Source organism: Crotalus tigris, unplaced genomic scaffold (assembly GCF_016545835.1).
Source record: "Crotalus tigris isolate CLP2741 ecotype Arizona unplaced genomic scaffold, ASM1654583v1 scf7180000017625.6296891, whole genome shotgun sequence".
In the NCBI taxonomy this organism is placed as follows: domain Eukaryota; kingdom Metazoa; phylum Chordata; class Lepidosauria; order Squamata; family Viperidae; genus Crotalus; species Crotalus tigris.
Window position 1 is genome coordinate 1,692,660 of NW_024096520.1, and position 27,443 is coordinate 1,720,102.

General features: G+C 45.0%; 3 protein-coding genes across 4 annotated transcripts in view; 2 read left to right on the forward strand and 1 right to left on the reverse strand.

Moving 5' to 3' along the window:
• SHQ1 (SHQ1, H/ACA ribonucleoprotein assembly factor) overlaps positions 1-2,525 on the reverse strand; it is a 74,743-nt gene extending 72,218 nt beyond the window's left edge. The window contains exon 1 of one of the 2 annotated variants that reach the window (XM_039333514.1): positions 2,294-2,525. The gene's annotated coding sequence lies outside the window, so the exon portion shown is untranslated. The remainder of the gene's footprint in view (positions 1-2,293) is intronic. The other variant, XM_039333522.1, reaches the window with a different exon arrangement.
• A 767-nt stretch (positions 2,526-3,292) lies between these two features.
• Positions 3,293-27,443, forward strand: part of GXYLT2 (glucoside xylosyltransferase 2) — a 41,001-nt gene continuing 16,850 nt past the window's right edge. The window contains exon 1 of the mRNA XM_039333536.1: positions 3,293-3,904. Within this exon, the coding sequence (XP_039189470.1) occupies positions 3,609-3,904 (296 nt within the window). The 5' untranslated portion in view covers positions 3,293-3,608. The remainder of the gene's footprint in view (positions 3,905-27,443) is intronic.
• Positions 17,864-19,443, forward strand: LOC120303774 (DNA damage-inducible transcript 4 protein-like). Its single transcript, XM_039333547.1, has one exon. The coding sequence runs from the start codon at positions 18,602-18,604 to the stop codon at positions 19,268-19,270; it is 669 nt and encodes a 222-aa protein (XP_039189481.1). The 5' UTR covers positions 17,864-18,601; the 3' UTR covers positions 19,271-19,443.

Sequence of the window (27,443 nt, forward strand, 5' to 3'; positions counted from 1 at the left end):
GATAATCCCAAAACACACAGATGATATATCCTACATCACCCCTTCTTCTTCAAAACATTAAATCTGCTAGCTTAAACATATTATAGCAATGTTACAATGGCACTTAAAAGTCTGTGAACCCGAACCCTTTTTAATATTCAATATTTCTACATAAATAAATATGATCTAAATAAAATATAATGGATCTTTCATACAAGTCCCAAAACTATATAAAGAGAAACCAATTAAATAAATGAGGCAAAAACATTACACTTGTTTATTTACTGAGGAAAATGATTCAAAGGTACATATTTGTGTGTGGAAAAAGTATATGAAGTTTTGCTTTCAGGAACTGGTGACCTCTTCCCCCATACCCAACAGCAATAATTGCAACTAAACATTTCCAATAACTGTTGATCAGTCCTGCACATCAGCTTTAAGAAATTTTAACCTATATTCCTCCTTACAGCCGAGGGAAGATGGTGAAAATCCTTCCATCAACTTTGGGTTATTTTGTAACGTTTTTATAGAATTATAGTCAGGACATTAACTATGTCATTTGAAAACACTAACTTGGTTCTACTTTAACCATTATTTTGGTTAATGTGGCTTGTAGTTTTGGATCATTATCTTGCTGCATTACCCACTTTCTCCTGAGTTTGGTCTCTACATCTCAGGCCCATTTTAGCTTCGGCAGATCATGTGCCTCCTACAAAGGGGGTTCCTTATAAACATAAGTTTGTACATTTTTGGAAAAAATATACTAACCTTGCTTTGTTAAACGCAAGTTTAGCATTTTTTCAAAAGAGGCTAGACCCTTGTTAAAAAACAAATATAATGCTCATTTCAGACCATTGCTGTTCTTGTGCTGCACAGAAAGTTGATTTAACCCCATAAAGAGATCCAGATAAAGGCAACTGCATTCCTGATTCTTATCCTGGTTAGTGCATTATAGGTAGTCCTAGGCTTATGACCACAATTGAGCCCAACATTTCTGTTGAGTTTTGCCCCATTTTACAACCTTTTTGCCACAGTTGTTAAGTGAATCACTGCAGTTGTTAAGTTTGTAACATGATGGCTGTTAAATGAATCTGGCTTTCCCATTGACTTTGCTTGTAAAAAGGTCACAAAAAGTGATCACACGATCCTGGGACACTGAAACTGTCATAAATATGAGCCAATTGAGAAGCCTCCAAATTTTGATCAAGTGACCATGGGGACGTCGCAGCAGCAGTCACGTAAAAACTGTTGGCCACTTTTTCAGTGCTGTTGTAACTTTGCTTGATCACTAAACAAATGGTTGTAAGTCAAAGATTTATCTGTAATGAGGCATTTCACTTTTCAATTTTACAACTGTTTTTAATACTTGAAAAGAAGTGCTGCCCTTTTGCCAACAGACTATTTCTGGTAGTTGCCATCCTCACTGTTTCCTGGCCGCACCAGGCAAAGCTGGGGCTCACTCATCATTGATTGCCTGCTTCCACCCTGCACCTTTCTAGCTATCTGGACTAACAAATCACAGCAGAGATCTGGGGGGTGAAGCAAGAAGGAGGGGATACTTTGTGGGAGAGTAAATGAACCCTTGAGCATCCATCAATCATTTCCACTTATCCAACATTAAAACTGTAGAAACAGCACTATTCACTAGCCTGGCTATTTAATCATCAATTTAATTTATGCTCATGCACTTTTCTGCAAGCGTTTTTTTTTTTTTTTTGAGAGAGAGAGCCAATTTGGTGTAGCGGTTAAGGCATCAGGCTAAAAACTGGGAGATCAAGAGTAAAGTCTTGTTTTAGGCACAAAGCCATCTGAGTGATCTTGGGCCAGTCAGTTTCTCTCATCCCTAAGTAAAAGGCAAATGGCAAACCACTCCTGGGGATAAAAAAAAAAACTTTGCCAAAAAAAAAACATGCAGAGATTTGTCCAGGCTGTCTCCAAGAATCAGATCCGAGTGAAATTTAGAAAAAAAAAATCCCTTGCTGCCAGCTGATAGGCTGGCTGTATACTCAGTCATTGAAAAATTAACCCGTACTACCTTTGTAAGCTATTTACACATACACACACATCCTTGCTTCCATGCTTTTCGAGCAGACCACTGCTCAGCCTGGCAACTTCCAGATATGCTGGAGTTCAATCCTATGATTCCCATCTAAAAATGAAAGATTACCACTATTTATTGCCCCTTTCTCCGTGGGCTGCTCAGCCTTTAACCTCTGCGGCAATTCCTTTCCACTTCCTACAGTCTTAATCTATACGCTGAGCAATAAGTAAGGGAACAGGAATGCCACAAATGAAAGCCCGCGCCAACACTTACCACCCATAGAAGCTTCAGATGCTTCCCACGTTTCCGCGATTTGCTTCTCCGCCTCCAGCCGTCCGATTCTCTGACGGCGACGAGGCTCCCTACGGGCTACAGCCTACTGCCAATCCAATTGCTCTTCTTCAATAGGAAGCCGTAAAGCGAAGAAGGCGGGCTATTGGGGAGGCGGATTGAAAGATCATTGGAAGAGCTCATCCAATCAGAAGTGCTTGGGCTAGCACGAAAGTGATACGGATGCTGGAAAAAAAAAGGAAAAACAACGAACGAGCCAGACAGACAGCCAAAGACTCACGTGACAGATGCCAGGGTGGGACGACTACAGGCGTTCTGGTTCTGCGCGTGCGCTGCATCGGAGCAAGGGCGTCCTTCCTTCGGTTCTGGTTGTACGAAGAGAGAAACGCGGGGAAATCAGCTTAGTTTTTGACTAGCTTTGTGCCTGACTGTTATTAACCGTTTTACCAAAACGCCTGAGCGATGGAGGCAGGATTGGCTGTTAAAGTTGCTCCCATATCGCTAATGGCGTTTACGTAATAGAACCTAAGCTGGACAAAACAGGACTAGATGATTCTTATTTGGCAGGTTTTACTTGCACGGGGATTCGGAGTTGTTAAGAGTAGCATCCCCTGCAACCTCGATCCGGGCAAATCTGCTGAATGACAGCTCCTAAACGATGCCAAGAATTTTAACATTAAAATAAGTAGTCTCTGTGTGTGTGTGTGTGTGTGTATGTGTGCGTGTGCGTACGGGTATACTTTTGGGAGCGGGCATCAGAATTTCATTTTTCACAGAAAAAAAGTGACAATAAAGCTTATCGAATGAGAACACGAGAGGTTACGCTGCAGACCGCAACGTGCACGCTGCCTAGCCCTAGCCCAGAGTAGGCAACCTCGGCTCATTTATGACTCATGGACTTCAACTCCCAGAATTCCTGAGTCAGCTATGCTGACTCAGGAATTCTGGGAGTTGAAGTCCATGAGTCATAAAAGAGCCGAGGTTGCCTACCCCTGCCCTAGCCTAACCCATGCTCTGTACAGCTGCACGTTGACGGCCGCCCTGCGCCCCTCCACTTTGTAGCTGAGGTGGTTTTCTGAACTTTACGGTAGGGTCTTCCTGGCCCCTCCCCGCTTGGCCGCTGAGCTGCGGGGCTGGTGTGGCAGATGCGCGCCGCCAACTCCCTCCTTTGCGCCCGACGCTTCGGGCGGCGAGCGGCTTTAAAATGTCAAAGCTGGATCCAATTTGCCAGCGCGGGAGCGGGAGGATGAGGGGGATGTCTCTCCGCCGGGACTGAGGCAGCCTTGCCTGCCGGACGATGAGGCTCTCTTGCAAAGTGGTGGCCCTGGCGCTCTGCCTGGCGCTCCTGCTGCTCCTCTACCTCTTGGTGGGCAACGCCGACGAGCCCCCTTTGCCAGCGGCGGGGGAGAGCCCTTCGGGGCCCGTGGCCGCCGGGAACGTCGCCCCGCCGCTCCAGACTCGCTTCCGACCCGTCCAGCCGGCGGAGCCAGAGAAAGAAAAGGCAGTTCAGGTTTCCAAGCGGGAGCCACGTCCCCACCGAAAATCGGGCAAACGCAACGCGGTTCGAGCCAGAGGAAAGTCGGCGAGCCTTCGGTAATGCCTTCCGAGTCGACCCTGTTGAGCCTCGATGGCTCGGGGTTCATCGGCAGTGTGTCGAAGCAAAATGGGTGGATGGGTGGGTGGGCAGGGATTTGGGGGAGATGGGGCCTCTTCCTTCTCTCGGCTCCTAGGGAGGAAACCGGATTTCTCCGAGAGGTACGTCCTGAGACATGCAGGTAAACTCCGTGAGTTTTGTTTTGTAAGGGGGGGGGGAAGTCCTTGAAAGTTTATTCGATTGCAGTTGGAATTCTTGTTTGGGGGATTTTACTCCAAAATGCAGATTGATGCTCTCTGTATACTCTCAAACATATGAAAGATGCTTGGCACAAGCATACTAAGCCAAAATGCAGTTTGGATTCAATATGTCAAGAGTCCCAAAACCATGTTTAATGTGTCATTTAATAATCAGGCTGTGGTGGAAAAATTTATATTTTTAATGCATAATTTGTACACCTGCTGATTGTAATGATGTTAAAACTGCTCCCCACTTGATGCATTTAAATAGCCAAGTACCAATTACAAATGTTTCACATAAGTTTATAATAACCTTTCTGGAAAAGGTGATAGAGAAGACATGGCCCATTAATGCTTTTATGTAGCCAGTAAAGAACCACATCTTCTCTCTCCCTCTTTCTTTCTCTCTCTCTTTTTCTGGAACATACATATATTGCTCATAACTGCAGTGTTTTGTGATGTGGGCTCACAACTGTATTCAAGATGTTAAGCAACCTTTAGAGACCCACTCAATCCCATTATAGTCCTTAATATGTGGAAAAAATAATCAACTGTCCAAATAATCAGCTGTGAAAGATAACCCTCTTTCCTGAACACGTTTCTGTATAAGCAGCTGAAATCCTGCTTAATTCTTTGTTTTTGCAATGTTTATACTCTTCTCTGCATACTATTGTTTCACTTCTAATAGTTTTCCTATATAGAGATAATAACAAAATTTTGAATTACTTGGAAAAGACAACATGCATTGGCTTCCTGTCCTGTATATCTGTTCCAATTAAATGCTGGTTGTAAAGTTCATAACTGCTAGCATACATGTTGCTGAAAGTTATGTGGAATTTGTCAGCAGTCCCACATTAGAGTTTTCTTGTATCTGCTCATTTGGAAAAAAGAAATAAAGAACCATGGTTTAGCACAACATATAAACTAATAGAGAGCCAGTTTGGTCTAATGGTTAAGGCACTAGGCCAGAGGTCCCCAACTTTTTGGCACCAGGGACTGGTTACATGGAGAGAGGTTTTACCGGGGACCGGAGGGGGTGTGGTTTGCGTGCTGCCTGCATCCTGCAGATTGGGCTTTGCTTGTTTGTGTGGACCGGGGCTGGGGACCCCTGCACTAGGTTAAAAACTAGGGGACTTGAGTCCTAGTCCTTAAGCATGAAAGCCAGTAGGGTGACTTGGCCAGTCACTCTGTTAGCCCAACTCAACTCACAGAATTGTTTTTATGGGGAAAGAAGAGGAAGGAGGAGCATTAAGTACGTTCACTGCCTTGAATTATTTATAAAAAAGGCAGGATATAAATGAAAATAATATCCCTGTCGCAGGTCCTTGGGAAGGACTTGATAGGTGGATAAAAATGCCAAATCCAGTCTAAATATCTGGTTGATCACAACAAATAATATTAAAAAGCCACACTTAACTTCTCAAATTTATTATAAGAAGCATGGAAGTTGAACTGGAAAAAAGGAAGAGAAGAGCAATAGAGATGATGAGAGGCTTAGATGTTAAATCTTCAGGACAGTTGAAAGGATTGGGTGTTTAGCTGAAAGAAGAGAAGGCTAAAGAGAAGCATGATAGCTATCTTCCAATACTGTTGCAGGGAAGAGGGTGTAGATTTATTCTCTATAGTGTCTTAGCATAAAGCAAAGACCAATTAATGAGATGCAAGCTCAAAATGAGATGCAAGCTCAAATTTTTTGACCATGATTGCTATGAAGTAGTGGGGACATTCTGGAGTCATCCTGAATATTCCACCATTGGAGTTTTTCAGCAAAAGGTTGGATAGACATCTCTCCAGGATGATGTGAAGATTTCTACAATGGGTGGACTCGACCACCATGGTTCCTCACAACTATGACTTGGACCAGGATATTAGTGCCAAAGCATTTTTTAAAAAATATTTTATTTAGTTATTAAATTTATATGCCATCCATCTCACTATCAAGTTTCCAGTACCATAAATAATAAAATAAAACAATTACTGGAGGGAAAAAAAATAAAATATGAATATTAAAAGTTAAAATGTTAAAACTAATATTAAAGTAAATAAAAGAAGCAATGCATAGTTGGTTAGAAGTGGGACCTTCTACCAATCTACTAGCCATGTAAGGACCCACCCCACTTTGCATCTTAATAATTCTTCCAACAGGGATCCTTTATTAAGAGAAAATGGTTGCAGGCGTTCTAGACAGGACTTGGGGTTCAAGCTCTCCCATTCGAGGTTTTAAGGGGTTCCCCAGTAGTCCCACCCAATCACCCCCCTCTTCCAGTGACAGTTTCAGGCATCACAATCCCACCCCTTTTTTCCTTTCTTCCATCTGGATGGAGACTTCAGATAAACTACATGAAAGGTAAATAGCCTCCTTTGTTATGATAAGGCCTTTTGGTGCTAACCACATTCAAACCCTTTGAAGTTGTACCAAAGGAAGTGAGGGCCATAAAGCCCCTTTGTTCACCCCCCTCTCTTTCTTTATGGCAGAATCCAGAGAGGGCAGAAATGGGGTTTTCTATAATTGATAACTGGAGATGAAGTATAATTGGATTCTGACATCCGGCCCCCCTTAAAAATAAGAGAGATCCACCTGAAAGAAAACAAAACAGGTATAAAAATTAGTCAGGCTTGTTAGGATACTCTGTGTGAAACTTCTTCAATAGCTTCGGGGCTCTGACATGACGTTTATGGACCCACTCATTTTGTGAGGGAGGGAGGTGTTTCCAGGCAACTAGGTACTGAGTTGCTCCATGATATCTCCTAGAGTCAAGGATTTCCTTTATTTCGAAAGTGTTGTTCGCCCTCCACCATGATTGGAGGTGGTGGGGGGGGATTTTTGGCCGTAGAGGTGACTGATGCTCTCTTTTCAGCAAGCTGCAATGAAAAATTGGGTGTATTTGCCTGAGATTTTTGGGTAATTCTAATTCTACTGTTACTGGATTTATGATTCTTTTAATTGGAAAAGGTCCTATATATTTTGGTCCAAGTTTTTTACAGGGCTGTAGGGACTTTAGGTATTTTGTAGATAAGTACACCATTTCTCCTATAATGAATGGTGTAGGCTCAACCCTTTTTTTATCGGCTTGTGCTTTGTATGCCTGCCTAGCTTCATCTAGTGCTTTTCTAACTATTGGCCAGGTGTTTTGTAGTTTTTCCATCCATTCTTTCAGTGAAGGGATCGTTGGTTCGTTTGGGGTTAACTCTGGCATGGGATTGAAACTTTGACCGGTAGCTATTTGAAAAGGAGTGTAACCTGTGCTGGAGTGGACTGCATTATTGTAGGCAACTTCTGCAAAAGGGAGTAAGTCCGCCCACTCCGTCTGCTGGAAACTAAGAAAACATCTTAAATATTGCTTAAGTACGGAGTTCATTTTTTCAGCCCCCCGCCATTTCCTTGTGGGTGGTGGCTAGATGTCAGTCCCTGAGTGGTTCCTAAGAGGGATAAAAATTCCTTCCAAAATGCAAACGTAAATTGCACCCCCCTGTCAGAGATGATGCGTTGGGGTGCCCCATGCAATCTGTAAATGTGCTGGATGAAAAGTTTTGCTAAGGCTTTTGCAGTAGGAATCTTTTGGCAAGGGATAAAGTGCACCTGTTTGGAAAACAAGTCCGTGACCGTCCAGACCACAGTATTCCCATTGCTTTCTGGCAATTCCACTATAAAATCCATGGCTATTTCTCTCCAGGGGGCTGAGGGACTTGCCACTGTTTGCAATAGTCCTGGCAATTTCCCTTGCAACCTCTTTGCCGTGGCACATTTTGGACAACTGGCTATATAACTTTCGATGTCCTTTTTCATGGATGGCCACCAAAATTGCCGTTTAATTAAATGTAAAGTTTTTACAAATCCAAAATGCCCTGCTGATTTTGTGTCATGGCAAAGCTGCATGAAAGTGACTCTTTGAGTTGTTGGTATATATAACTTTTCCCCTACCCAAGGCAACCCGTCTCTCATTGTGCACACATTTTTGTTTTTCTGGAACCATTCATCTGTTTCCAAACTTTTTCTGAATTCAATTCCAGTTTGGCTGTCCAGTTGTGGTTTTAATTTGGCTTGGGTTCTTGTGGTTACTGGTGCTGCCAGTTGTGACTCTGCCATTATTGGTCTAGAGTCTGTGGTTCATGCGCTGTTATATTGGGGCATGCGAGATATTGCATCTGCCAGGAAGTTCTTTCTCCCTGGTAAATGTTTGAGCTTAAATTGGAACTGGTGAAAATGCTGGGACCAGCGGGCTTGTTTGGGATTGAGTTTCCTGGACGTTTTCAGGGCTTCCAAATTTTTGTGATCAGTCCACACCTGGAAGGGGATTTTGTTGCCTTCCAGGAACTGTCGCCACGTGAGTAATGCCCAACGTATCCCATAAGCCTCCTTCTCCCATACGGGCCAGCGCTGTTCTGTTTCCGTGAGTTTCTTGGATGTATATTCACAGGGTTGCAATACCCCTTCATTGTTTTCTTGTAATAGAACAGCCCCCACTGCCAGAACACTTGCATCTGCCTGTATAATGAAGGGCTTGTCCATGTCTGGGTGCCTTAGTACTGGTTCGGCAGAAAAAAGTCTCTTTAGTCTCTCAAACGTTGCTTGGCACTCCATTGTCTGTGTTAGTGGCTGGCTAGGTTTTACTGAGGATGCTCCCTTCGTTTTTAGTAAGTTAGTGAGGGGCAAGGCTATCTGGGCAAATGAGGGGATGAATTGGCGGTAAAAGTTTGCAAAGCCCAGGAAACTTTGGAATTGCTTTCTTGTGCGGGGTGGTGCCCAATCTAATACTGCTTTGACCTTCTCTGGGTCCATTTCAATGCCCTGGGGGGATATGCGATAACCTAGGTTGTCTATCCTTTCCTGATGGAATTCGCATTTTGAGAGTTTGGCATGTAGGTGGGCGGCTCGCAGCTTCTTTAAAACCGCTCTGACAAGGTTGATATGTTCCTCTTTTGTTTCGGTGAAGATAAGAATGTCGTTCAAGTAAACAAGGACCCCCTTAAACAGGTGCTCCCTTAGAACGTCATTGATTAATTGCATAAAGACTGCAGGGCCCCCTTGTAATCCAAATGGCAAGACTTTGAATTGATAGCACCCCATGGGGCAGTTAAATGCAGTCTTCCATTCGTCCCCTTCCTTAATTCTCACGCGATAGTAAGCTTCCCTTAGGTCTAGTTTAGAAAAATTTTTCCCTTTCGATAGGTGTGACAGCATGTCTTTCATGAGGGGTAGAGGGTATAGGTTGCTTTCACTGATTGTATTCAGGGCCCTATAATCCACGCATAAACGTAAAGAGCCATCCTTCTTCTCTCTAAAAAGGACCGGGGCAGCCACTTTAGGCTTGGCTGGCTCAATGAAACCTCTCTCTAGGTTTTTTTTAATAAATCTTTCCATTTCCTCCTTCTCCTTTGGGCTCATGGAGTATAATCTGGGCTTCGGGAGTTTTGCCCCAGGCTTGAATTCAATGGTACAGTCTGTGGGTCGGTGGGGGGGGGAGCTCATTCGCCCTCTCCTCACTGAAGACTTCAGCAAGGTCTCTATATTCCTCTGGTATTTCTGTTAATCTTTTTTCCTCTCCTATGGATGCTTTTTCTATTCTTGATTCTGGTAGCCTCTCTTGGGGTTTTAAGTCCATAGGGTCCCCCTTCGGGAATTTGATTTCTGTCGTCCTCCAATTTACCCAGGGGTTCCATTTTTTCAACCATTCCATCCCTAGAATCATTGGGCATTCCATGCCTGGGGTCACCACAAATGTTATGTCCTCTTCATGTTTGCCCAGGGAGAGGTGTATTGGTAGAGTGGCTAGGGTAGCTGGCACCCCCCCTGCTATGGATCCATCTAACTGGCCAAATGAGATTGGTTGTTCCAGTCTCCTCGATGGGATGCCCAGATTATTTATTTATTTATTTATTTACCCACTAGTGTTGGGCTAATGAGGCAGCGGGTGCAGCTAGAGTCTATTAAGGCTTTCACCTTCACAGCTTCGGGCATGGGGGGGGATTAATATAGTCACTGTCTTGAGGATAGGTGTGATGTGTCCACTTACCAGGGGTTCGCCCTCCGAGCTGTCATCTGATGCATCCACCGGCCCTGTGGTGTAGGCTGGAGTTCTTTCCCCTTGGTGAGCAGAAGTGGGGGGTTCTGCAATTTCCATCATTCTCATGGCTGTTTCTTTTGGCTTAGCTGAAGACTTTCCGGATTTGTTGATTGGGGATCTGTCTGGGTTGTGCTGGGGGGCTTTGGAGCGGCATTCTACAGCTCGATGCCCTTCTCTTCCGCACTTGAAACACCCCATTTGCTTCTTGGCTGTAGCCGATGATTTCACCGGTTCGTGTGTTAGCTCAGGCGGGGGGCGGCTCCATTGTTTTCCTCGGCAGTGTCTCTTCAATATGTCGATCTCTGCTTCCTCTGCCAAGATGTACCATTCCTCAAGTTGGTGTGGGTCCCCTCGGGGCAGGCAAGCGTCATATAGATCATAATTTAGTCCGTCTTTGAAATGGCTAAGGAGGATGTCTTCTGGCCAATTCAGTTTGTTGGCAATGGCCCAGAATTCTTGTGTATATTCAGCCACCGGGCATTTGCCTTGCCTCATCGTTTTTATCCTTTCACGGGCTTTGCGATCAGCCAGGGGGTCTTCAAATCGTCTTCTCAAAGAGGACATGAAACGGTTGAAGTTACTGAGTTCTGGGGCATTGGAGTCATGCAAGTTCACCACCCAATCTGCAGCCGGTCCATCCAGGCAGATTGCACGAATCGGATGCGGGCTTTGTTGCTGGGAATGTCCTGCCCGTATTCCTCCATGTAGCTGAGGACTTGGGTTAGGAAAAACCCCAAGCGTGTTGGCTCCCCTTTGAATTTCACCTCCAATGGTGGACATCTTGGAATGGATCGGTGCCTCCGTTGTTGGTGGTGTCTTCCGTCCAGATTGCCATCTGTGGTCTGGTAGGGGGTGGGGACTACTGGATCAGCAGATGTCCCCGGGGTTGCAGGTTCCACGTCCCCTCGGTGTCTCTCCCTTTGCGGCTCCAGGAGCTGGGGCGGCCGTAGGGCTCAGGATTCTCCTCTCTTAGGGAGCTGAGAGTTCTCTTCATCAGTTCAATAGCTTTCTCTAGGATCCAGTCTGAGTACGGTGCCCAGCTTTCTCCCTCTTCACTTGCGTGCAGGGATTTCTCCATCTCCTGCTTCCATTCTGGTTGCTTGGTCCCCCGTCTCAGGGTCATCTTTCTTGATTCCTTTCCCCACTCACTTTTCTTTCCAACGCCCATCGACCAGCGAGGCTTGTGGTCCTGTGTCTCCACCACTTCTTCTCCTGAGGAATCTGACCTCTCGGATCCCAACATCTGGCAAGGTTCCAACTTTGGTCAGCGGCTCTCTTTCCAGGGAGTTTTCCCCCTCTCTTGCTCCATTGTCTGACATGGTAAATTTTTGCAAAATCCCTCGGCAAGGGTCTCCCTTCCAGGTGGATTAACTTTGCAAGTCCTGTCTAATGTAAGGACCCACCCCACTTTGCATCTTAAGAAGACAGAACTCTTGGAATAATTCTTCCAACAGGGATCCTTTATTAAGAGAAAATGGTTGCAGGCGTTCTAGACAGGACTTGGGGTTCAAGCTCTCCCATTCGAGGTTTTAAGGGGTTCCCCAGTAGTCCCACCCAATCACCCCCCTCTTTCAGTGACAGTTTCAGGCATCACAATCCCACCCCTTTTTTCCTTTCTTCCGTCTGGATGGAGACTTCAGATAAACTACATGAAAGGTAAATAGCCTCCTTTGTTATGATGCCTTTTGGTGCTAACCACATTCAAACCCTTTGAGGTTGTACCAAAGGAAGTGAGGGCCATAAAGCCCCTTTGTTCACCCCCCTCTCTTTCTTTATGGCAGAATCCAGAGAGGGCAGAAATGGGGTTTTCTATAATTGATAACTGGAGATGAAGTATAATTGGATTCTGACAAGCCACCTCCAAAATGGGACTCCCCCATCAGAATCCCAAACCAGTTGGCTGAGCCAGATTTTCTGGCTCTTTTGGAAGGTCAAGAGGTGGGGGCATATCTCACCTTGGGAGACATTATATTCCAAAAGACAAGAGCCATGGCAGAAAAGTCTCTTCTCCTGGACCACGTCAACCACAATTCTTTGGCCAATGGGATCCAGAGTGAATGGGGTGGGCCAATTCCATTGGGCTGAGATGATTCCATTAAAGGTAATAACCAACACCTTGAATTAAACCTGGAAGCAAACTGGGTAAAGCAATAACTTATTTTCCCCATGGAAATAATGTTAAGCAATTTATTGCCCAGCCAGCAAAAAATTGCCATTAGTTTATCCAGCTTAAAAATCCTATTTTTTTTTCATCCAAATAGGGAGTGAGCCTTACTTTTATAGAATAAAGGATCAGTCTTAAAAAGGAGCTCTTGATTTGTTCATTCTAAATGATTCCACTGATTACCAAATGTCATGATAGGTGTGTGGCTTTACTGATGCTCGTATGATGATGCGAGGTTGAATAATTAACCAGTTAACATGTCTTTAATGAAGACATTAATTACAGCTTTTTAAATAATGGCAATTAGAAAAACATACTGCAATTTATGCCTGTTATGCTACTTAAGAAAAATAGGGTGAAAAAAAATTAAGAAAATAATAGGCTTTTAATTTGGTAAAGTAGACATAATTGCTGCATGCTTTCTCTGGGTTGGAATAAATTGCTCTCTCACCCTCTTTCTAAATCGGGATGACCTCATCTATCAAATAAAACCAATCTGCCTTTGATTCACGATTGCACAAAAATGTTCTGAATGAAAGAATGACCCATTCTCTGAGATCTTATTCTTTACCCTATTAAAGCTCTGGGTTCCTAACTACCCGTGTATCTGATTGAGAAGAAAAAAATGTTTACTGTGATCACTCATGGATGGAATTCAAATGGGTGCATTAAAAAGCAGGATCAATTTCTGTTAGCTGTTGTGCCTCCCAGAGCCATTTTTCTTCAGGGTATACCTTAGATGATCAAGAACATTTCAGCCAGTAGCAAATGAATACATTACTGGGGGGAGGAGGGAAACCTCTGCTGGAAAGTACAAGTAAGGACCCAACCTCATACTGCAGTTAAGCTGACTTGGGAGTGGAGGGGAAGAAGGATATAATGGAAGCCCTTTGCATGTGAAAAGATCAAAGCTCTGCTTGTTTCAGCTAAGGTGCTGGAGACTTACATGGACAAGTTTCCTTGAAAGAGGTTGGAAGTGGTTTGCTACTGTGCTCTCGTCCAGCGCTCACCAGTTCTGCTGCTTAACTTTTTTGAACTGAGCCCAAATAAACTAGATGCTCTCACACAAACACAAGCAGAACCCTCACCTTTCATGAGCAGAATGCAAACTATGCCTCTGGCATCAGAAAGATATTGAAAGAAATGGCAGGGATTCAGCAGCATTTCTGTGCTGGTCAAGCAGTCAGATCAAAGACAAAGTAGGAGTAAGATAGAAGCACAAGATTTTTCCTTTTTCGTGCTGAATATAGCAGAACTGGGGTAAATGTCTATCACAAAACTGGTGTAAGGGGAAGCCTCCCATTTAGCTGAATAGAAAGGAAAAAGCAATGTAATTAAGAATCACTACTTTCAATGCCACAATGGTACAAATCAGCACTGGGTTTTAGCAATGCCAACTCAAAAAAAAAAAAAGAAGAAGAAGAAGAAGAAGAAGAGTGACCACCCTTTAAAAGTTCAGAAAGGAATCTCAGAAGAAAGGCACTTTGCTTAAAATGGTCTGTTTCCTGCATGCATGTGGAAATGCATAGCAGTATTTCTCTTTATAGAACATTAATGGCTAGCTGAATGTGGACCTTCGGTTCCCATCTTATTCAGGGACTTTGTGCTATGAAGAAGCAATGTGCGTACAGGGGATCTGCCAAAATATTGTATCAAGCAGTTTGTGGCAAGAGAAGGGGAAGTGTAGAGGAAGGGGAGTCCAAATAACCAAGGTGGATTGGTGATAAGAAGCTGGAAGTTAAGGAGGGCATTGCTTGTGCTGAATTCTTCTTGAAGGCTCTGCTGTCCTTGACTTTCAGTCATACTTGGTTTTTGCCCCAGCATTGGAAATCTGAGCTAATTTGTCAGACAAGCTTTTAATTCTGTTTGGATGAGACAAATTCTCATATGCCCAACTCAATCTTCTTGATTCCCGAACCAGCAATAGCCACCAGATGCAAAGAGAAGGTGCACCTTAGATCTGAACTCACACTGCTGACAACACAGAATATCCTAATCTAGGTTAGTAGCAGATAGAGAAGGGAGAATTGTATGCAGTCTTTGTTCTCATACACTCCTGTCCCACTGCTTCATAGCTCTCATAGTCAAAAATTACTCCTTATTTTGAACTTGCATCTCACTAACTGGTCTTTGCTTTATGCTCAGATTTCCAATGCAGAATTCCATACTCAAAAATGCTGTAACACTACCATATCTGACAGGTTCTGTTTTCAGATGGGAAAAGGTAAAATGTATTTCTCCATTTGTGGGTGAATTCAGCTGAGCAGGAGGCATTCTTCTTTCCCACTGCATCACATCAAATCTGCAACATGGGCACTAAGTCACATTTGGTGGACTCATGGTTATTTCATTGGATGTGTGGTGGGACTGTCCTTTTATGTTTCTTTGCCTTTTATAGCAGTGTAATCTTCCCGTTGTAGGCTAAAATGGGTGGTGTCTGGTAGACATGGCACCCTTACACATCCTTCTCTCTCTTCCTTGCATACAGGTAGTCTTTGACTTACAATTTGTCAAAATTATAATATGTCCCCCCCAAAAAAAAATATTTATGACCTAGTTCTGGAGTTATGATGCACCGCCCTATAGTCACATGACTGCATTTTGGGCATTTGGCAACCATTTTGGGCATTTATGGCCATTTGTAGTGCCCCACAGTCACACAACTTTGATTTATGACTTTCTGCTGGTAACCAATGTTTACTTCTGATTTAGTGGCATAGTGGTTAGAATGCAGTACTGCAGGCTACTTCTGCTGTCTCCCAATCCTCGCCAGCTCAAGGTTGACTCAGCCTTCCATCCTTCCGAGGTGGTAACATGAGGACCCAGATTGTGGAGGGGGGGTGGGCAACAGGCTGACTCTAAACTGCTTAAAGAGGGCTGTGAAGCAGTATATAAGTCTAAGTGCTATTGCTATTTTCAGCAAAAACACCCATAGTGAACAATGAGTTCACTCAGCAATCACAGTGTTCACTTACCAACTGAAGAATCTCTTAACAATGGTGATTCACTTAACAACTGCTACAAAAAGTGATCCTGAAATTGCTTCATAACCACCACAACATGCTGTTAGAAGTAAGTCTTCATCCTGGTTCATCCAAGCCGGGAATAAATAAGCAACATGGCGACTGCTTTGGGAAGATGGATACAGTTTATTGAAGAAGCAGAAAGAGCAGAGGAGAGAAAAAGGGCTGAGCACATGGGCAAGGGTTTTTTTATACCCTCTCTAGCCTTTTGTTTGGAAGTTTCCTGTTCCTGTGGCATGAACTTTGAGGCTATTTCCTGTGTCATGTATTCTGACCTGAGTTTAGGTGTGCCTCTATGGTATACTTGATGGTAATGGATTAGTCCTATTATATCCCAAAAGTCATATCCTGCTTCCCTGGGGCTGGGCTAATGACTCTTAAGAGTTTCTTTGTCTTCTTGAGTTCCCTGGCTCCAGCCTTCCTGATAGTTTTACGTTTGCATTTGTATAGGGCTGGCTCTTGCTTGGGGCAGAGAGATAGATTTGGGGCCAGGTTTGGTTTCTGCTTTTTAAAAATTGCTTTTAAAAATCCTTTTGGTGAAAAATATATTTTCCTGCCTTTTTAATATTTCCCACTCTGGGGCTCTGACTTTCCTCAGTACAATCATAATGGATAGATTCAATTATGGTTATAAGTCGAGGACTGCCTATATTGCAGAATTGCTTTGCTAGTGTTGCACTGAAAAACGAATAAGAATAAGGGAGGATCTCTTAAGGGAGGAGAATAAGAACTGATCTTCTAAAGTTGATTTGTATCTGTTTTGTTTCCTAAAACTTACAATATTGCCTACAATGCCTAAATCAGCAGTTCTCAACGTTTGTGTGACGACGACCCCGTCACACAAACGTTATGCGCATGCGCGGCGCGGCTGCGCATGGGGGCGGGGCCCCGTGCGCGGCGCGCATGCGCGGCGCCGCCCCCACGCACGGGGCGCATGCGCGGTGGCAGCCCCCGGAGGGGACAAAATGGCGAATCGCCGCGTTTGGCGACCCCACAAAAGAGGTCGATCGACCCCAAATGGGGTCGCGACCCATAGGTTGAGAACCGCTGGCCTAAATTGACAGGTACTTTGTTCTCTAGCATTTGCCCTCTATCATCTTGTATGTAGACCAGTGGTTCTCAACTTGTGGGTCGGGACCCCATTTGGGGTCGAACGACCATTTCATGGGGGTCGCCAAACAATGCAGTCCGCCATTTTTTCCCCCTTTTCCTTAGCTTTGCTACTCCCTTTTATTCTATTGGCTTTTGAAAGCCAATAGAATAGACTCTCTTGAATAGAGTCTAATTCTATTGGCTTTCAAAAGCCAATAGGAATTGTCCAGGCTGTCTCTGCCCTGCTGAACCCGCCAAAAGTCCCATTCTGCAAACGGTGCTGCATCAGTTGAGTAATCCTCGACTTACGACCGGTTGAGTAGTCCTCGACTTATGACCGGTTGGGGGTCGCGGCATTAAAAAGGTTGAGAACCACTGGTGCAGACGTTTTTAACCCAAAAGTATATGGAGCATGGCCATTTTGTCTAAATTTCCAGCAATTGAAATAATATCAAGAAAAAAATCCAATATTTATTTCTATTTCATATGCAGGCTAAATATGCATGTATAATACTAGGCAATCCGTATTATGGCAGCCCTGAACATTAAATATATACAGTGTTAATCATATAATGATTACCTATAACTATTACAAACTTGGACAATGACAAAGAAGTTGCTAATCATTGCATTGTGCCTTTCCCTGAAATTTCTGTGACTTTGCTTTACAAATTAACTGGGGTCTCCAGATTCTGACTGATAACATTCTTGGCTTTATCAGGTCATTTATTTTCTGCAATTGTTATAATTGATCTAAAATGTTTTCTGAAAGAAATATGAGAACAGTACTATACAAAATCTTTCAAAATCAGTTGTTCTAAGGGTTCTTTCATGTTAAATAACATTGGTATGTAGATGTAATTCCCTGCTATGAATTACACAGATACAGAATCATGTCACAGTCTCCTGCTAAGCTGCTGGCATGTATCCCCTTCGAATTAAAATGTTTGCTCATGTGCTTTATTGACACTTATTATTGGCCCTTCCAACTTGTCTTTGTCCTGGCACAAGGGCTTGTCAGAGAAATCAACAGGGTAATAAAACTGATTGTCTTAATTCCAGTCTAGTCCAAGTTTACGGACATACCATGTTTCCTGCTAGTCATTGAAATCCATGGGACAGTTCTTAGGTTCAAGTACTCACTGGAGAAGAGCCTAATGCTGGGAAAGATTGAGGCAATAGAAGAATGGGACAACAGAGAATGAGGTGGCTGGATGGAGTCACTGAAGCAGTAGGCGTGAGCTTAAATGGACTCCAGAACATGGTAGACGACAGGAAGTCCTGGAGGAACGTTGTCCATGGGGTCACAATGGGTCAGACACAACTTTGCAACTAACAACAATGACAAAATGGTCAATATTTACAGGGCAGATAAAATTTTAAGTCAAGCCATGGAAAGACTTGATAATTTATGGTTGCATTATGTATTTGGGTTTTTTTTGCCTAATCTGTGAATCATTCATTTGAAAGTTTTCATGTCTGAAGTGATACGGGTATTCCATTTAATGTTTGATCTTAAGTAGCTTGTTCACATATGCAAATTATTCCTTGATGTTTACATATAAAGACATGAAATTTAATGGCACAGTTCAGGTAATTAGTTATAATTACTATTGGTTTCATGGATGGTCCTTAAAGACATAGCATTTTTCTATTGAATTTTAGATCTGATCCTGTTATAAAGGTTTTGAAAACTTTGATTTGAAAACTTTGTTTTCAAATCAAATGAGCATCCTTAATTACCAGAGAAGTAGAGTGTGGAACTAGCACCAGAAATTTAGAAAGAGCTAATGTTTGACAGAGTAAGTAGGGAATCAGTTGAGGGAAGTTAGCCCAGAGAAGGAAATATTAAAAAGGGCAGGAAGGCAGTGCCAAGAAAAGGGCAAAGGGAGAACTGGGAGGGAAGTGAAGCTTTGGATTGACAGGCTTCTTTTTTTAAAAAAAACTGAATTGTTCTTTATACGCCTTGTTACGATTCAGGGTTTCTGCTGCTAGTACTGAGAAGGGTTGGGGTTTTTTTGCACACACTCGACAGGCGTCCTGCAAGCTGAGTCGTTTCTCCGGCCGCCGATTCCAGCCTCCAACCTGCAAGCCCGGCGCTCCGTCGAGGAAGATGTCAGTGTCCTGGGACAGCTTCCCTTCGTTGCCTCCCATTCCGGAGCAGAGGGAGAACCCGGCGCCTGCCTTTTCCTGGGAGAAGAGCGCCTACGAAGAAGTGGTTAGTCGTACCGCCAGGCTGGAGAACTCCGATTGCGAGTCCCTGGACAGCAGTTTGAGCTCCAAAGGAGATGCCCAGGAATATCTGGATGAAGTGTCCTTGCCAGACTTTGATTTGCTAAACGATCCTGAGGATGAGCTCTTGTGCGCCAATCTCATGAAGCTCATCCAGGTCACTCTGAACAAAGCCAAGCTCTACTCCAACCGTCCCTCCCGACTCGTCATGCCCAATGAGCTGGTCGCCCAAGTGAGCAAGGACCTACTTCACCTGGCTTACCGAGAGCCCTGTGGCTTGAGGGGAGCCCTCATCAATCTCTGTGTGGAACAAGGAAAGGCGTGCCACAGCGTGGAGCAGATTGCTGTGGATCCAAAGCTGGTGCCTATTTTCCAGCTGACTCTTGTTCTGAGACTGGATTCCCGCCTGTGGCCTAAAATCCAGGGACTCTTTAGCTCCGGTTCTGCTTTCTCTCCAGGCTTCAGTCAGTCCCTGAAGCTCAGCACAGGCTTTAGGGTGATCAAAATAAAGTTGTATAGCTCTGAGCAATTGCTCATAGAGGAATGTTAAAAGTATCCTCTTAGGTTGGGCCAACTGAGCATTTACTCTTAAGTTGGGGCCATTCCCAGCCCAAACTGGGGAGGTATGTTACCTAAAGGGCTATGGAGCATAAGCAGGAAAATATAATTTTCACCAAAAAGATTTTTAAAAGTAATTTTTGAAAAGCAGAAACCAAACCTGGCCCCAAATCTATCTCTCTGCCCCAAGTAAGAGCTAGCCCCATACAAATGCAGATGTAAAACCATCAGAAAGTTGAAGCCAGAGCACTCAAGAAGACAAAGAGAAAATCTGCATGCCCCACCCAAACTCTAGGAGTCATTAGCCCCATCACCTGGGAAGCAGGATATGATAATAGGATTAAACCACAGATACAGTATCAAGGCCTAGAAAAACACTCAGAAATAGCCTCAAGGTTCATGCCACAGGAACAGGAAACTATTCCAAACAAGGCTAGAGGGGGTATAAAAACCTACTGCCCATGTGCTCAACTCCTCTTTCCTCTCCTCTGCTCTTTATTGCAAGGACCATCTGTCTGCTTCTTCAATAAACTGTAACCTTCCCAAAGCAGTCGCCATGTTGCTTATTTATCCCCGGCTTGGATGAACCAGGATGAAGACTTACTTCTGACACAATCAATGGTTCTAAGGCTACAGAGAATTATCAGCATTTCTCAGCTGCCTCTGAGAACTGCCAAAAGACTAGTGAAGTGTTGATTATTTTGTCAAGGTAGGAAGGAAAAGCCTGTGATTTACTGCTTTATGGTGTTATAAAGGCTAACAGCAGTGTAGTATTGGTGGAAAACAATTTGCACATAGTATGTTCAAATTTCAGGGCATGCTTAGTGACAGTAAATGCAGCACAGTATCCTGACTGTGCTGCATAGAGCATCAACTCAGCTCTGGGTAATTAATGGCCTTAAAAGATTTTGGCTTTTTGCTGGTATTAACTGACTCAGTGTGGTATGTTTCCAAGGCACTTTGCCTATAAAATTGCTCACATCTGCTTTAAATTGGACTCCATATTTTGTTGCATAATCATCTTGGAAGATATCTAAAATTTCAGTCCAATCTAGTTGAATTTTAGTTGTTCAGGCTGAGAATTCTTACAGCTGTCTTCTGTGCAACCTCTCCTTTAAATCCTTGCCCACTGAAACTAATTGCAGCTTGACAGATCGTATTTATTAGAAAGTTGATCATCCCCAAATATTGGTGCTCTTGAGCTAAAAGAAAAATAGCCAATTAACTATTTTCATTCCCTAAGCCAGGGGTGTCAAACTGCCGGCCCATGGGCCGGATGCGTCATGGCGAAACCGCGCCCACCCCATTGTTGGCAATGGAAAAAAAAGTCACAATATGTTGCGACATGTCATGTGATGTTGTGAGTTTGACACCCCTGTCCTAAACCGTCATTTTCTCTTAGTGTCAGATCCAAGTTAGCAAGGTAGGAGGACAGAAGGCTAGAAACAGAAGAACATCCTTCTGCCTTATCCAAAAACTCCCTATCTTCTCTAATGAGCCTCAGCATGGACAGGCATGTTTCCACTTTCTTTTCCAGCAGCACAATGAGTTTGCACTTGGTGCAGGTGAACGAGGGATCTGCTGAGTCAGGAACACAAACATAGTGCCTCTTCTGCATATCACCAGAGGCAAGACGTATATCCACATCCAGGAATCCCCCAAAGATTGTGCAGCTCCAGACAGCTCCTCCCTTCAAACACTCTCTTATATAGACACTAATGGGACCCCCCCAAAAAATTATCAGATGAAGTTCATCTTCTGTCGCTTGCAGTGTCCTTCTGCTTACTTGCCAGAAAGCCTACTGTGCAAATTATTTCAGCAAATTAGTACTTAGTGCTTCTCAAAAAAATACTTGCATTTGATAGTTGTATTGTATACATCTTGTACCTAGGATTTGTAATGACCTGATGCTTTACTTAAAAGTCTAAAACTTTAAGGTTTAAAGAAGTCATTTGAGGAAATAGAAGGTTTGAGAACAATATACAAATAATTGTTTGGCTATTAAGCTGCTGCTTAATGTTACGTCTGCCTGCAATACATCTCAGATTTTCCACAATCTATGAATGAGGAAGTAGACTGCTTTGTGTGACTAAGTCCTAGTTGAATTAAGATGGGGTATTCCTGTCTCATAAATATCCTCCTGGGGCTTGGTGTGGCAGTGGCCACAAGCTTGAGATGCCCTTTAGAAGCTAAAAGATATCTGAGTGTGGGTTGAGGGTTGAGCTATGAGACAACTTGGGAATTCATCCCCATCATGACAACCATAGGTTTGTCCCATGCCATCATGGCCACAACTCATATGGGTAGCCACACATTAGGCCTTGTTTTTGTTTCAGAACAGATGGCACGTGATTGGAATATGGTGGAAATTAACACCTGCCTTTTTCATGGGCAGATGTTCTTTGACTGCTGTTGGGATGAAAAGGGCTACGGATCTTGTTGTGTTTTCCGTTCGTTGGGAATTGACGAAGACACATGGTGAAACAACAAGCTCTTTATTACTCTTCTCCTACAACAAAGCAAAAGCAGAAGACACGCAGGCCTTTTATGGGGCCTGAGACTGACCATTTTTGCGCCTTGCACATGCGCACAATGCTAGCGCCACCCTGTCTGGTCCCAGGCAACTTTTGGTTTGCCCGGGACTGTTTGAGCCTGATTTCTTCTCTAATGCATGATAGAAATCTAAAATGCGCCCTTCCTTGAGGGAGGCCAGAGTGTGGCTTACAACAGGCACTGGATATGCATGCTGTTGCAACACTTTATTCAATGTGCACTTATAGTCTGCACATATGTGGACTTCTCCATTAGCCTTTAGAGGCGTTACTATTGGGGTTTCCCATGGACTAGAGTCCAAAGGTTCTAAGATGCCCTGCTGGAGCACTTTGTCCAGGTCTGCATCTATCTTGCTTTTGAGGGCTAAAGGCACCCTTCTAGGCTTGACCCTGATGGGCATGATAGTTGATTCTAAATGTAATGCAATGGGAGGCCCCTTGTAGGATCCTAGCTCTGAACTAAGCACATCAGCAAACTCCTTGCAGACTTCTGCAAGGCCCAACGTTTGCAAGTTGTGAAGCCCAGTCACTTGGATTCCTAGAGCCTTGAACCAATTGAGTCCAATAAGACTCGTGTGTTCACCCCCAACTACCACCACATCCAGGAAACCCTCAAAATCCTTACACTGCACCTTGAGCGTGGCCTCCCCCTTCACACTGACTTTGGAATTCTGAAAATCAGTGAGTATTAAATTCAATGGCCTGAGTTTAACTTGAAGGCCACTACTGCTGCAAATCCTTTTGAAGGTGCTAAGTGAAATAATTGATAGAGCGGACCCTGTGTCCAACTCCATCAATAAAGGAACCCCTTGTAACTTCACGTCAATGTGAAGTTTTTTCTTGAGGGGCTTGTGTGTCCCTGTTCTCAGAATACTCCTGCGCGATGCGCAGAAACCCACCCTTTGTTGGCTGGGGACCCTGGTACCTTTCTGAAGCAATTCTTCCCAAGGTTGGACCTGGCGACCCAAACAGACGGAGGCAATGTGGCCTTGCCTGCCACATGCCCGGCAAATGGCAGAGTGAAATCTGTTATCAGCTCACTTGTGGTGTCCTCCACACTGAAGCACTGAAGAGATGCTGGGGCCTTGTCTAGACGTCCCTTCGGCCTTCTTTCTGCTGGCTGGTGAAGTCTGTCCACCTCCTCTTCAGGATCTGCTTCTGAATCTTCTCGAGCATCCTCTTGATGGACGGTCACGGTGGCTGGAGGGTTCCTGGCAAGCCGCAAAGCCTTCACAGCACCGCCTGCTGCTTCCTCAGCTGCAACCTCTCTTAAAGCATCTTGGAACGATACCTCTTCTTTTGCAAAGATCTTCTGTTGCAGGTATCTACTTTGTAAGCCACACACGAAGCGATCTCACAGCCTCTCTTCCAGATCCTTGAATTCACAAGGCCTGGCCGCTTGTCTTAAGGCAGCAATGAATTCTGCAGCAGATTCACCCGGCCTCTGGTCTCTCTGCTCGAACGTGTGCCTCCAAGCGATGACAGATAATTTAGGCTGAAAATGTTCCTTCAGCATCTTCAAGTCAGCGTACGTTACTGACTCCAGAAGTGCAGGGGCCACCAGATTTTCCACGATGTCAAAAGCTTCCTGTCCGCAGGCACATAGAAGAGTTGCTTACTTCAGGCCGTTTTCCCTGATTTGTTTTACTCTAAAGTAGTTCTCCACCCTTGCTATGTATGAATTCAGTCTCTCTGGGTGGGAGACATCAAAGTCAGTCAAGGGACCAATTTTCGACATTGTAAACTTTTACGGCCTTTGCTAATTGCCTCCTCTAGTTGGGGAAAGAGTTCTTTTGCTGAGCTCACCTCCAGCGATGCTGTACTGGCAGGCTGAGTTGCGAATGCAGGACGCCATCTTCCCAGTCTTCAGGACTTCCTTGGTGAGTCCTATTTGTTTTTCTTGCTTGCAGGGATCCCACCTTCGTCGGCAGTGTTGTGTTTTCCGTTCGTTGGCAATTGACGAAGACACATTGTGAAACAACAAACTCTTTATTAATCTTCTCCTACAACCAAGCAAAAGGCATGCAGGCCTTTCATAGGGCCTGAGATCCAGACAGTGTGAACCAATAGGAACTGACCATTTTCGCGCCTTGCTCATGCGCACAATGCTGGCGCCACCCTGTCTGGTCCTGGGCAGCTTTTGGTTTGCCCAGGACCGTTTGCAACAATTCTGAGCCTGCTTTCTGCTCTTAGCAGGCTCAGGACACAACAGATCTCTAGAGGAAGGATGGATCTATTTGACTGCTGATGGGCATATAAGCCTGTTGGAGTTACATATTAGTGTCAGTAACAAAAGGAATAAAACAAATGCATTTAAATAAGATGTATAGGAATATTCCACAGTTCAATTTTCCTGTATTTCAAAGATAAAAAATGGAGACCCTTGGGGAATAAAACAAAGGTTTTCTCTTGATTTTTTTTCAGCCTCTTTCTCTCCCCACCTCCTCCCCTTCCCATCCCAGGAGAGTGGTTTCTTTTGAGTGAACATAAACTGAATTTTGCTATGCCTATGCTTAGAATTGTAGTTTCAATTACGTGTAACAAAAACATTGCAAAGTGCAAATATATTTTCATGCCACGATTGGCATTGGTTTCAAAATAAGCACGATTAACATAGACTAGAAAATATGTGGGGCTGTTTTTAGCAGATAAGTGCTGTTTTGAAGTGATTGGAACCTAATAGGAATCAAGCTGAGGATGACTGAAATTCATCTAAGCTTCCAGGAAAGGGAAAACTATTCTATTAAAATTGGTCTTTTGCCAGAGAGTCCATAGGAGATCCTGGCAACAGTGAATCTACTTGGGGACTTGAATAGTTGGTATAGCCCAGGGGTAGGCAACCCAAAATACTCAAAGAGCCACTTGGACCTGTTTCCCACCGAAAACAAAACACAGGGAGCCGCAAACCCTTTGGATATCTAAAATGAAGATAACACTGCATATATCCTTTTTTACCTTTATTATATATATAAGGATATTTGCAGTGTTAAAAAGGATACATGCAGTGTTATCTTCATTTTAGATGTCAAAAGGGTCTCTCTCTCTGTCCCTCCCTCCCTCTTCCCCTCCCCCTCCCTCTTTCTGCCCTTGGTCTGCCAGTCTTCTTCCCCTACTCAGTGTGTGTGTGTGTGTGTGTGAGAGAGAGAGAGGCACTTGCGCTTCTCCCTTTCTCTCTTTCCTCTCCCTCTCTTTCCTCTTTCTCTTTCCTCTCCCTCTTTCTTCTCCCCCTTTCTTTCCTCTCCCTCCCTTTCTCTTTCCTTTCTTCTCTCTTTCTCTTTCCTCTCTTTCTCTTTACTCTCCCCTTCCTCTCCCTCTCCCTTTCTCCCTCTTTCCTTCCTCTTTCTTTCCTTTTTTTCTCCCTTTCTTTCCTTTCTCCCTTTCTCCCTTTCTCTCCTCTTTCCTTTTTCTTTCCTTTCCTCTCTTTTTCCCTTTCTCTTTCTTTCCTTTCTTTCCTCTCTTCCTCCCTTTCTCTTTCTTTTCTCTTTCTTTCCTCTCTTTCCTTTCTCTTTCCTCTTTCTTTCCTCTTTCTCCCTTTCTTTCCTCTTTCTCCCTCTTTCTATTTCTTTCCTTTCTCTCCCCCTCTCCCTCTCCCTTTCTTTCATCTCCCTTTCTCTTTTCTCTTTCTCCCTCTTTCTTTCCTCTTTCCTTTCTTTCCTTTCTCTTTCCTCTTTCCCCCCTCCCTTTCTCTTTTCTTCCTCTTTCCTCTTTCTCCTTTTCCTCTTTCTCTCTCTTTCTATTTCTTTCCTCTCTCCCCCTCTCCCTTTCTTTCATCTCCCTTTCTCTTTTCTCTTTCTCCTTCTTTCTCTTTCTTTCCTTTCTTTCCTCTTTCTTCCTCTTTCCTCTTTCTCTTGCTTTCCTCTCTTTCTCCCTCTTTTCTCCCTTTCTATTTCTTTCCTCTCTCTTCTCCTCTCCCTCTTTCCTCTCTCTTTCTCTTTTCTCTTTCTTCCTCTCTTTCCTCTCTCTTTCTCTTTCCTCTCTCTCTCCCTCTCCCTCTCTTTTTCTCTTCACCTCCCCCCCTTTACTAATAGAACCAGTTCACCTACCAAATCGTTAAACTTCCTCCCTTAGAGATGGGCAGTGTGGATTCACCACATTCTGACAAAGAGAAATGCCAGCACCTCTCATTGATTCTGGGATGGCAAACGCTGTATGTTAGCAATATCTGGTGAGCTACAGTTTATCCGCACCCTCCTGAAAGGCTGTCCCATCCATTGCAATGTCACGTTTTGAAAGGCCCCTCACCCTCCTCCACTTCAGGCCGACTGCGCCCAGCAGGGAGCCTCAGTAGCCGGTGCAGAAGCGAGGAGGGGAGGAAGAGAGACAGACCATTTCCTCGCAGCTCACTTCCAATCCCAATGTTGTTAATCCTTCTTGGGATTTGGGACTGAGAGGGGGAAGATCCTGGCTCCTAAGCTGCAGGGACTTGCAAACACAGAGCTTGCTTGGCGGAAAACAACAACAGCAACAAAATGCTGTGGTCGAGACTTGCCCGCCTGCCTGGCTCCCGGGCCTCGGTATCCAACCATTTGAAGCGAGCAGTCTCATCCGTAGAGAGAGAAGAGGAGAGAGTGAGGGTGGATGAGCTGAGTCTGTGGCAGGGATAACAAGGGTTCGGGAGATGCTAGCACAAAAGTTCCGCGTCTTTTGACTTACCTCGCCGTGCCCCCCCCACTGGTTCTTCGCCCGAACAAGTCACCCTCTTTCTCTCTCTTTCCTCTGCCCCCTCTCTCTCCAGATGAGGGGAGAGAGAGAGAACGAAAGGCAGATGGCGCTGAAGGGGCAGGGAGGAGAGGGCAGCAGGAGGCAATAGAAGGCACTGAAAGGCACCCGGGACACCACAGACCGGCCCGGCGAGATGTGTGGCGAGCTTGGCTGCCTAAGGAATGGCCCGGGGACAGCCCAGGAAGCGATGCCCTCCTGCTGCAGCCTGGTCTGGCCCAGGGAGACATATGGCCGGGTCGGCTGCCTAGGGAGCAGCCCGGGGATGGCGCAGGAAGGGATGCTCCCCTGCCACCCAGCCCTTCCTGGGGAGACGCATAGCCAACTCAGCGGCCCGGGGACAGCCCAGGGAGCGATGCCCCTGCTGCCACCGCACCAGCCAGGACTGCCGCCCAACCCGGGCAGGCACGTGGTCGGCTCAGCGGCCTGGAGAAGGCCCAGGGAGTGATGCCACCCCAGCCAGGACTGCTACCCAGTCCAGCCCGCGGAGACGCATGGCCATCAGCTGCCTGGGGAACGGCCCGGGGATGGCCCAGGAACCGATATCCCAAGCCCGGCCCGGGAAGACACGTGGCCGGCTTGGCGACCTGGGGATGGCCCAGGAAGCGATGCTGCTGTCACCACCGCAGCTGGGACTCCTGCTTAGCCCAGCCCGCGGAGATGCGTGGCCGGCTCAGCTGCCCGGGGACGGCCTAGGAAGTGATGCCTTCCTGCTGCCAGGACGGTTGCCCGGCCCGGCCTGGGGAGACACATAGCCAGCTCGATGGCCCAGGGAGCGATGCCACCGCCACCGCCCCCCCCAGCCCGGACTGCTGTAAGCCTGGCCCGCAGAGATGCGTGGCCGGCTCAGCTGCCCAGGGACAGCCCAGGAAGTGATGCCCTCCTGCCACCGCC

Bases quoted from the DNA above. Each gene is read 5' to 3' on its own strand.
- LOC120303774 (XM_039333547.1), top strand. From the start codon at position 18,602: ATGTCAGTGTCCTGGGACAGCTTCCCTTCGTTGCCTCCCATTCCGGAG.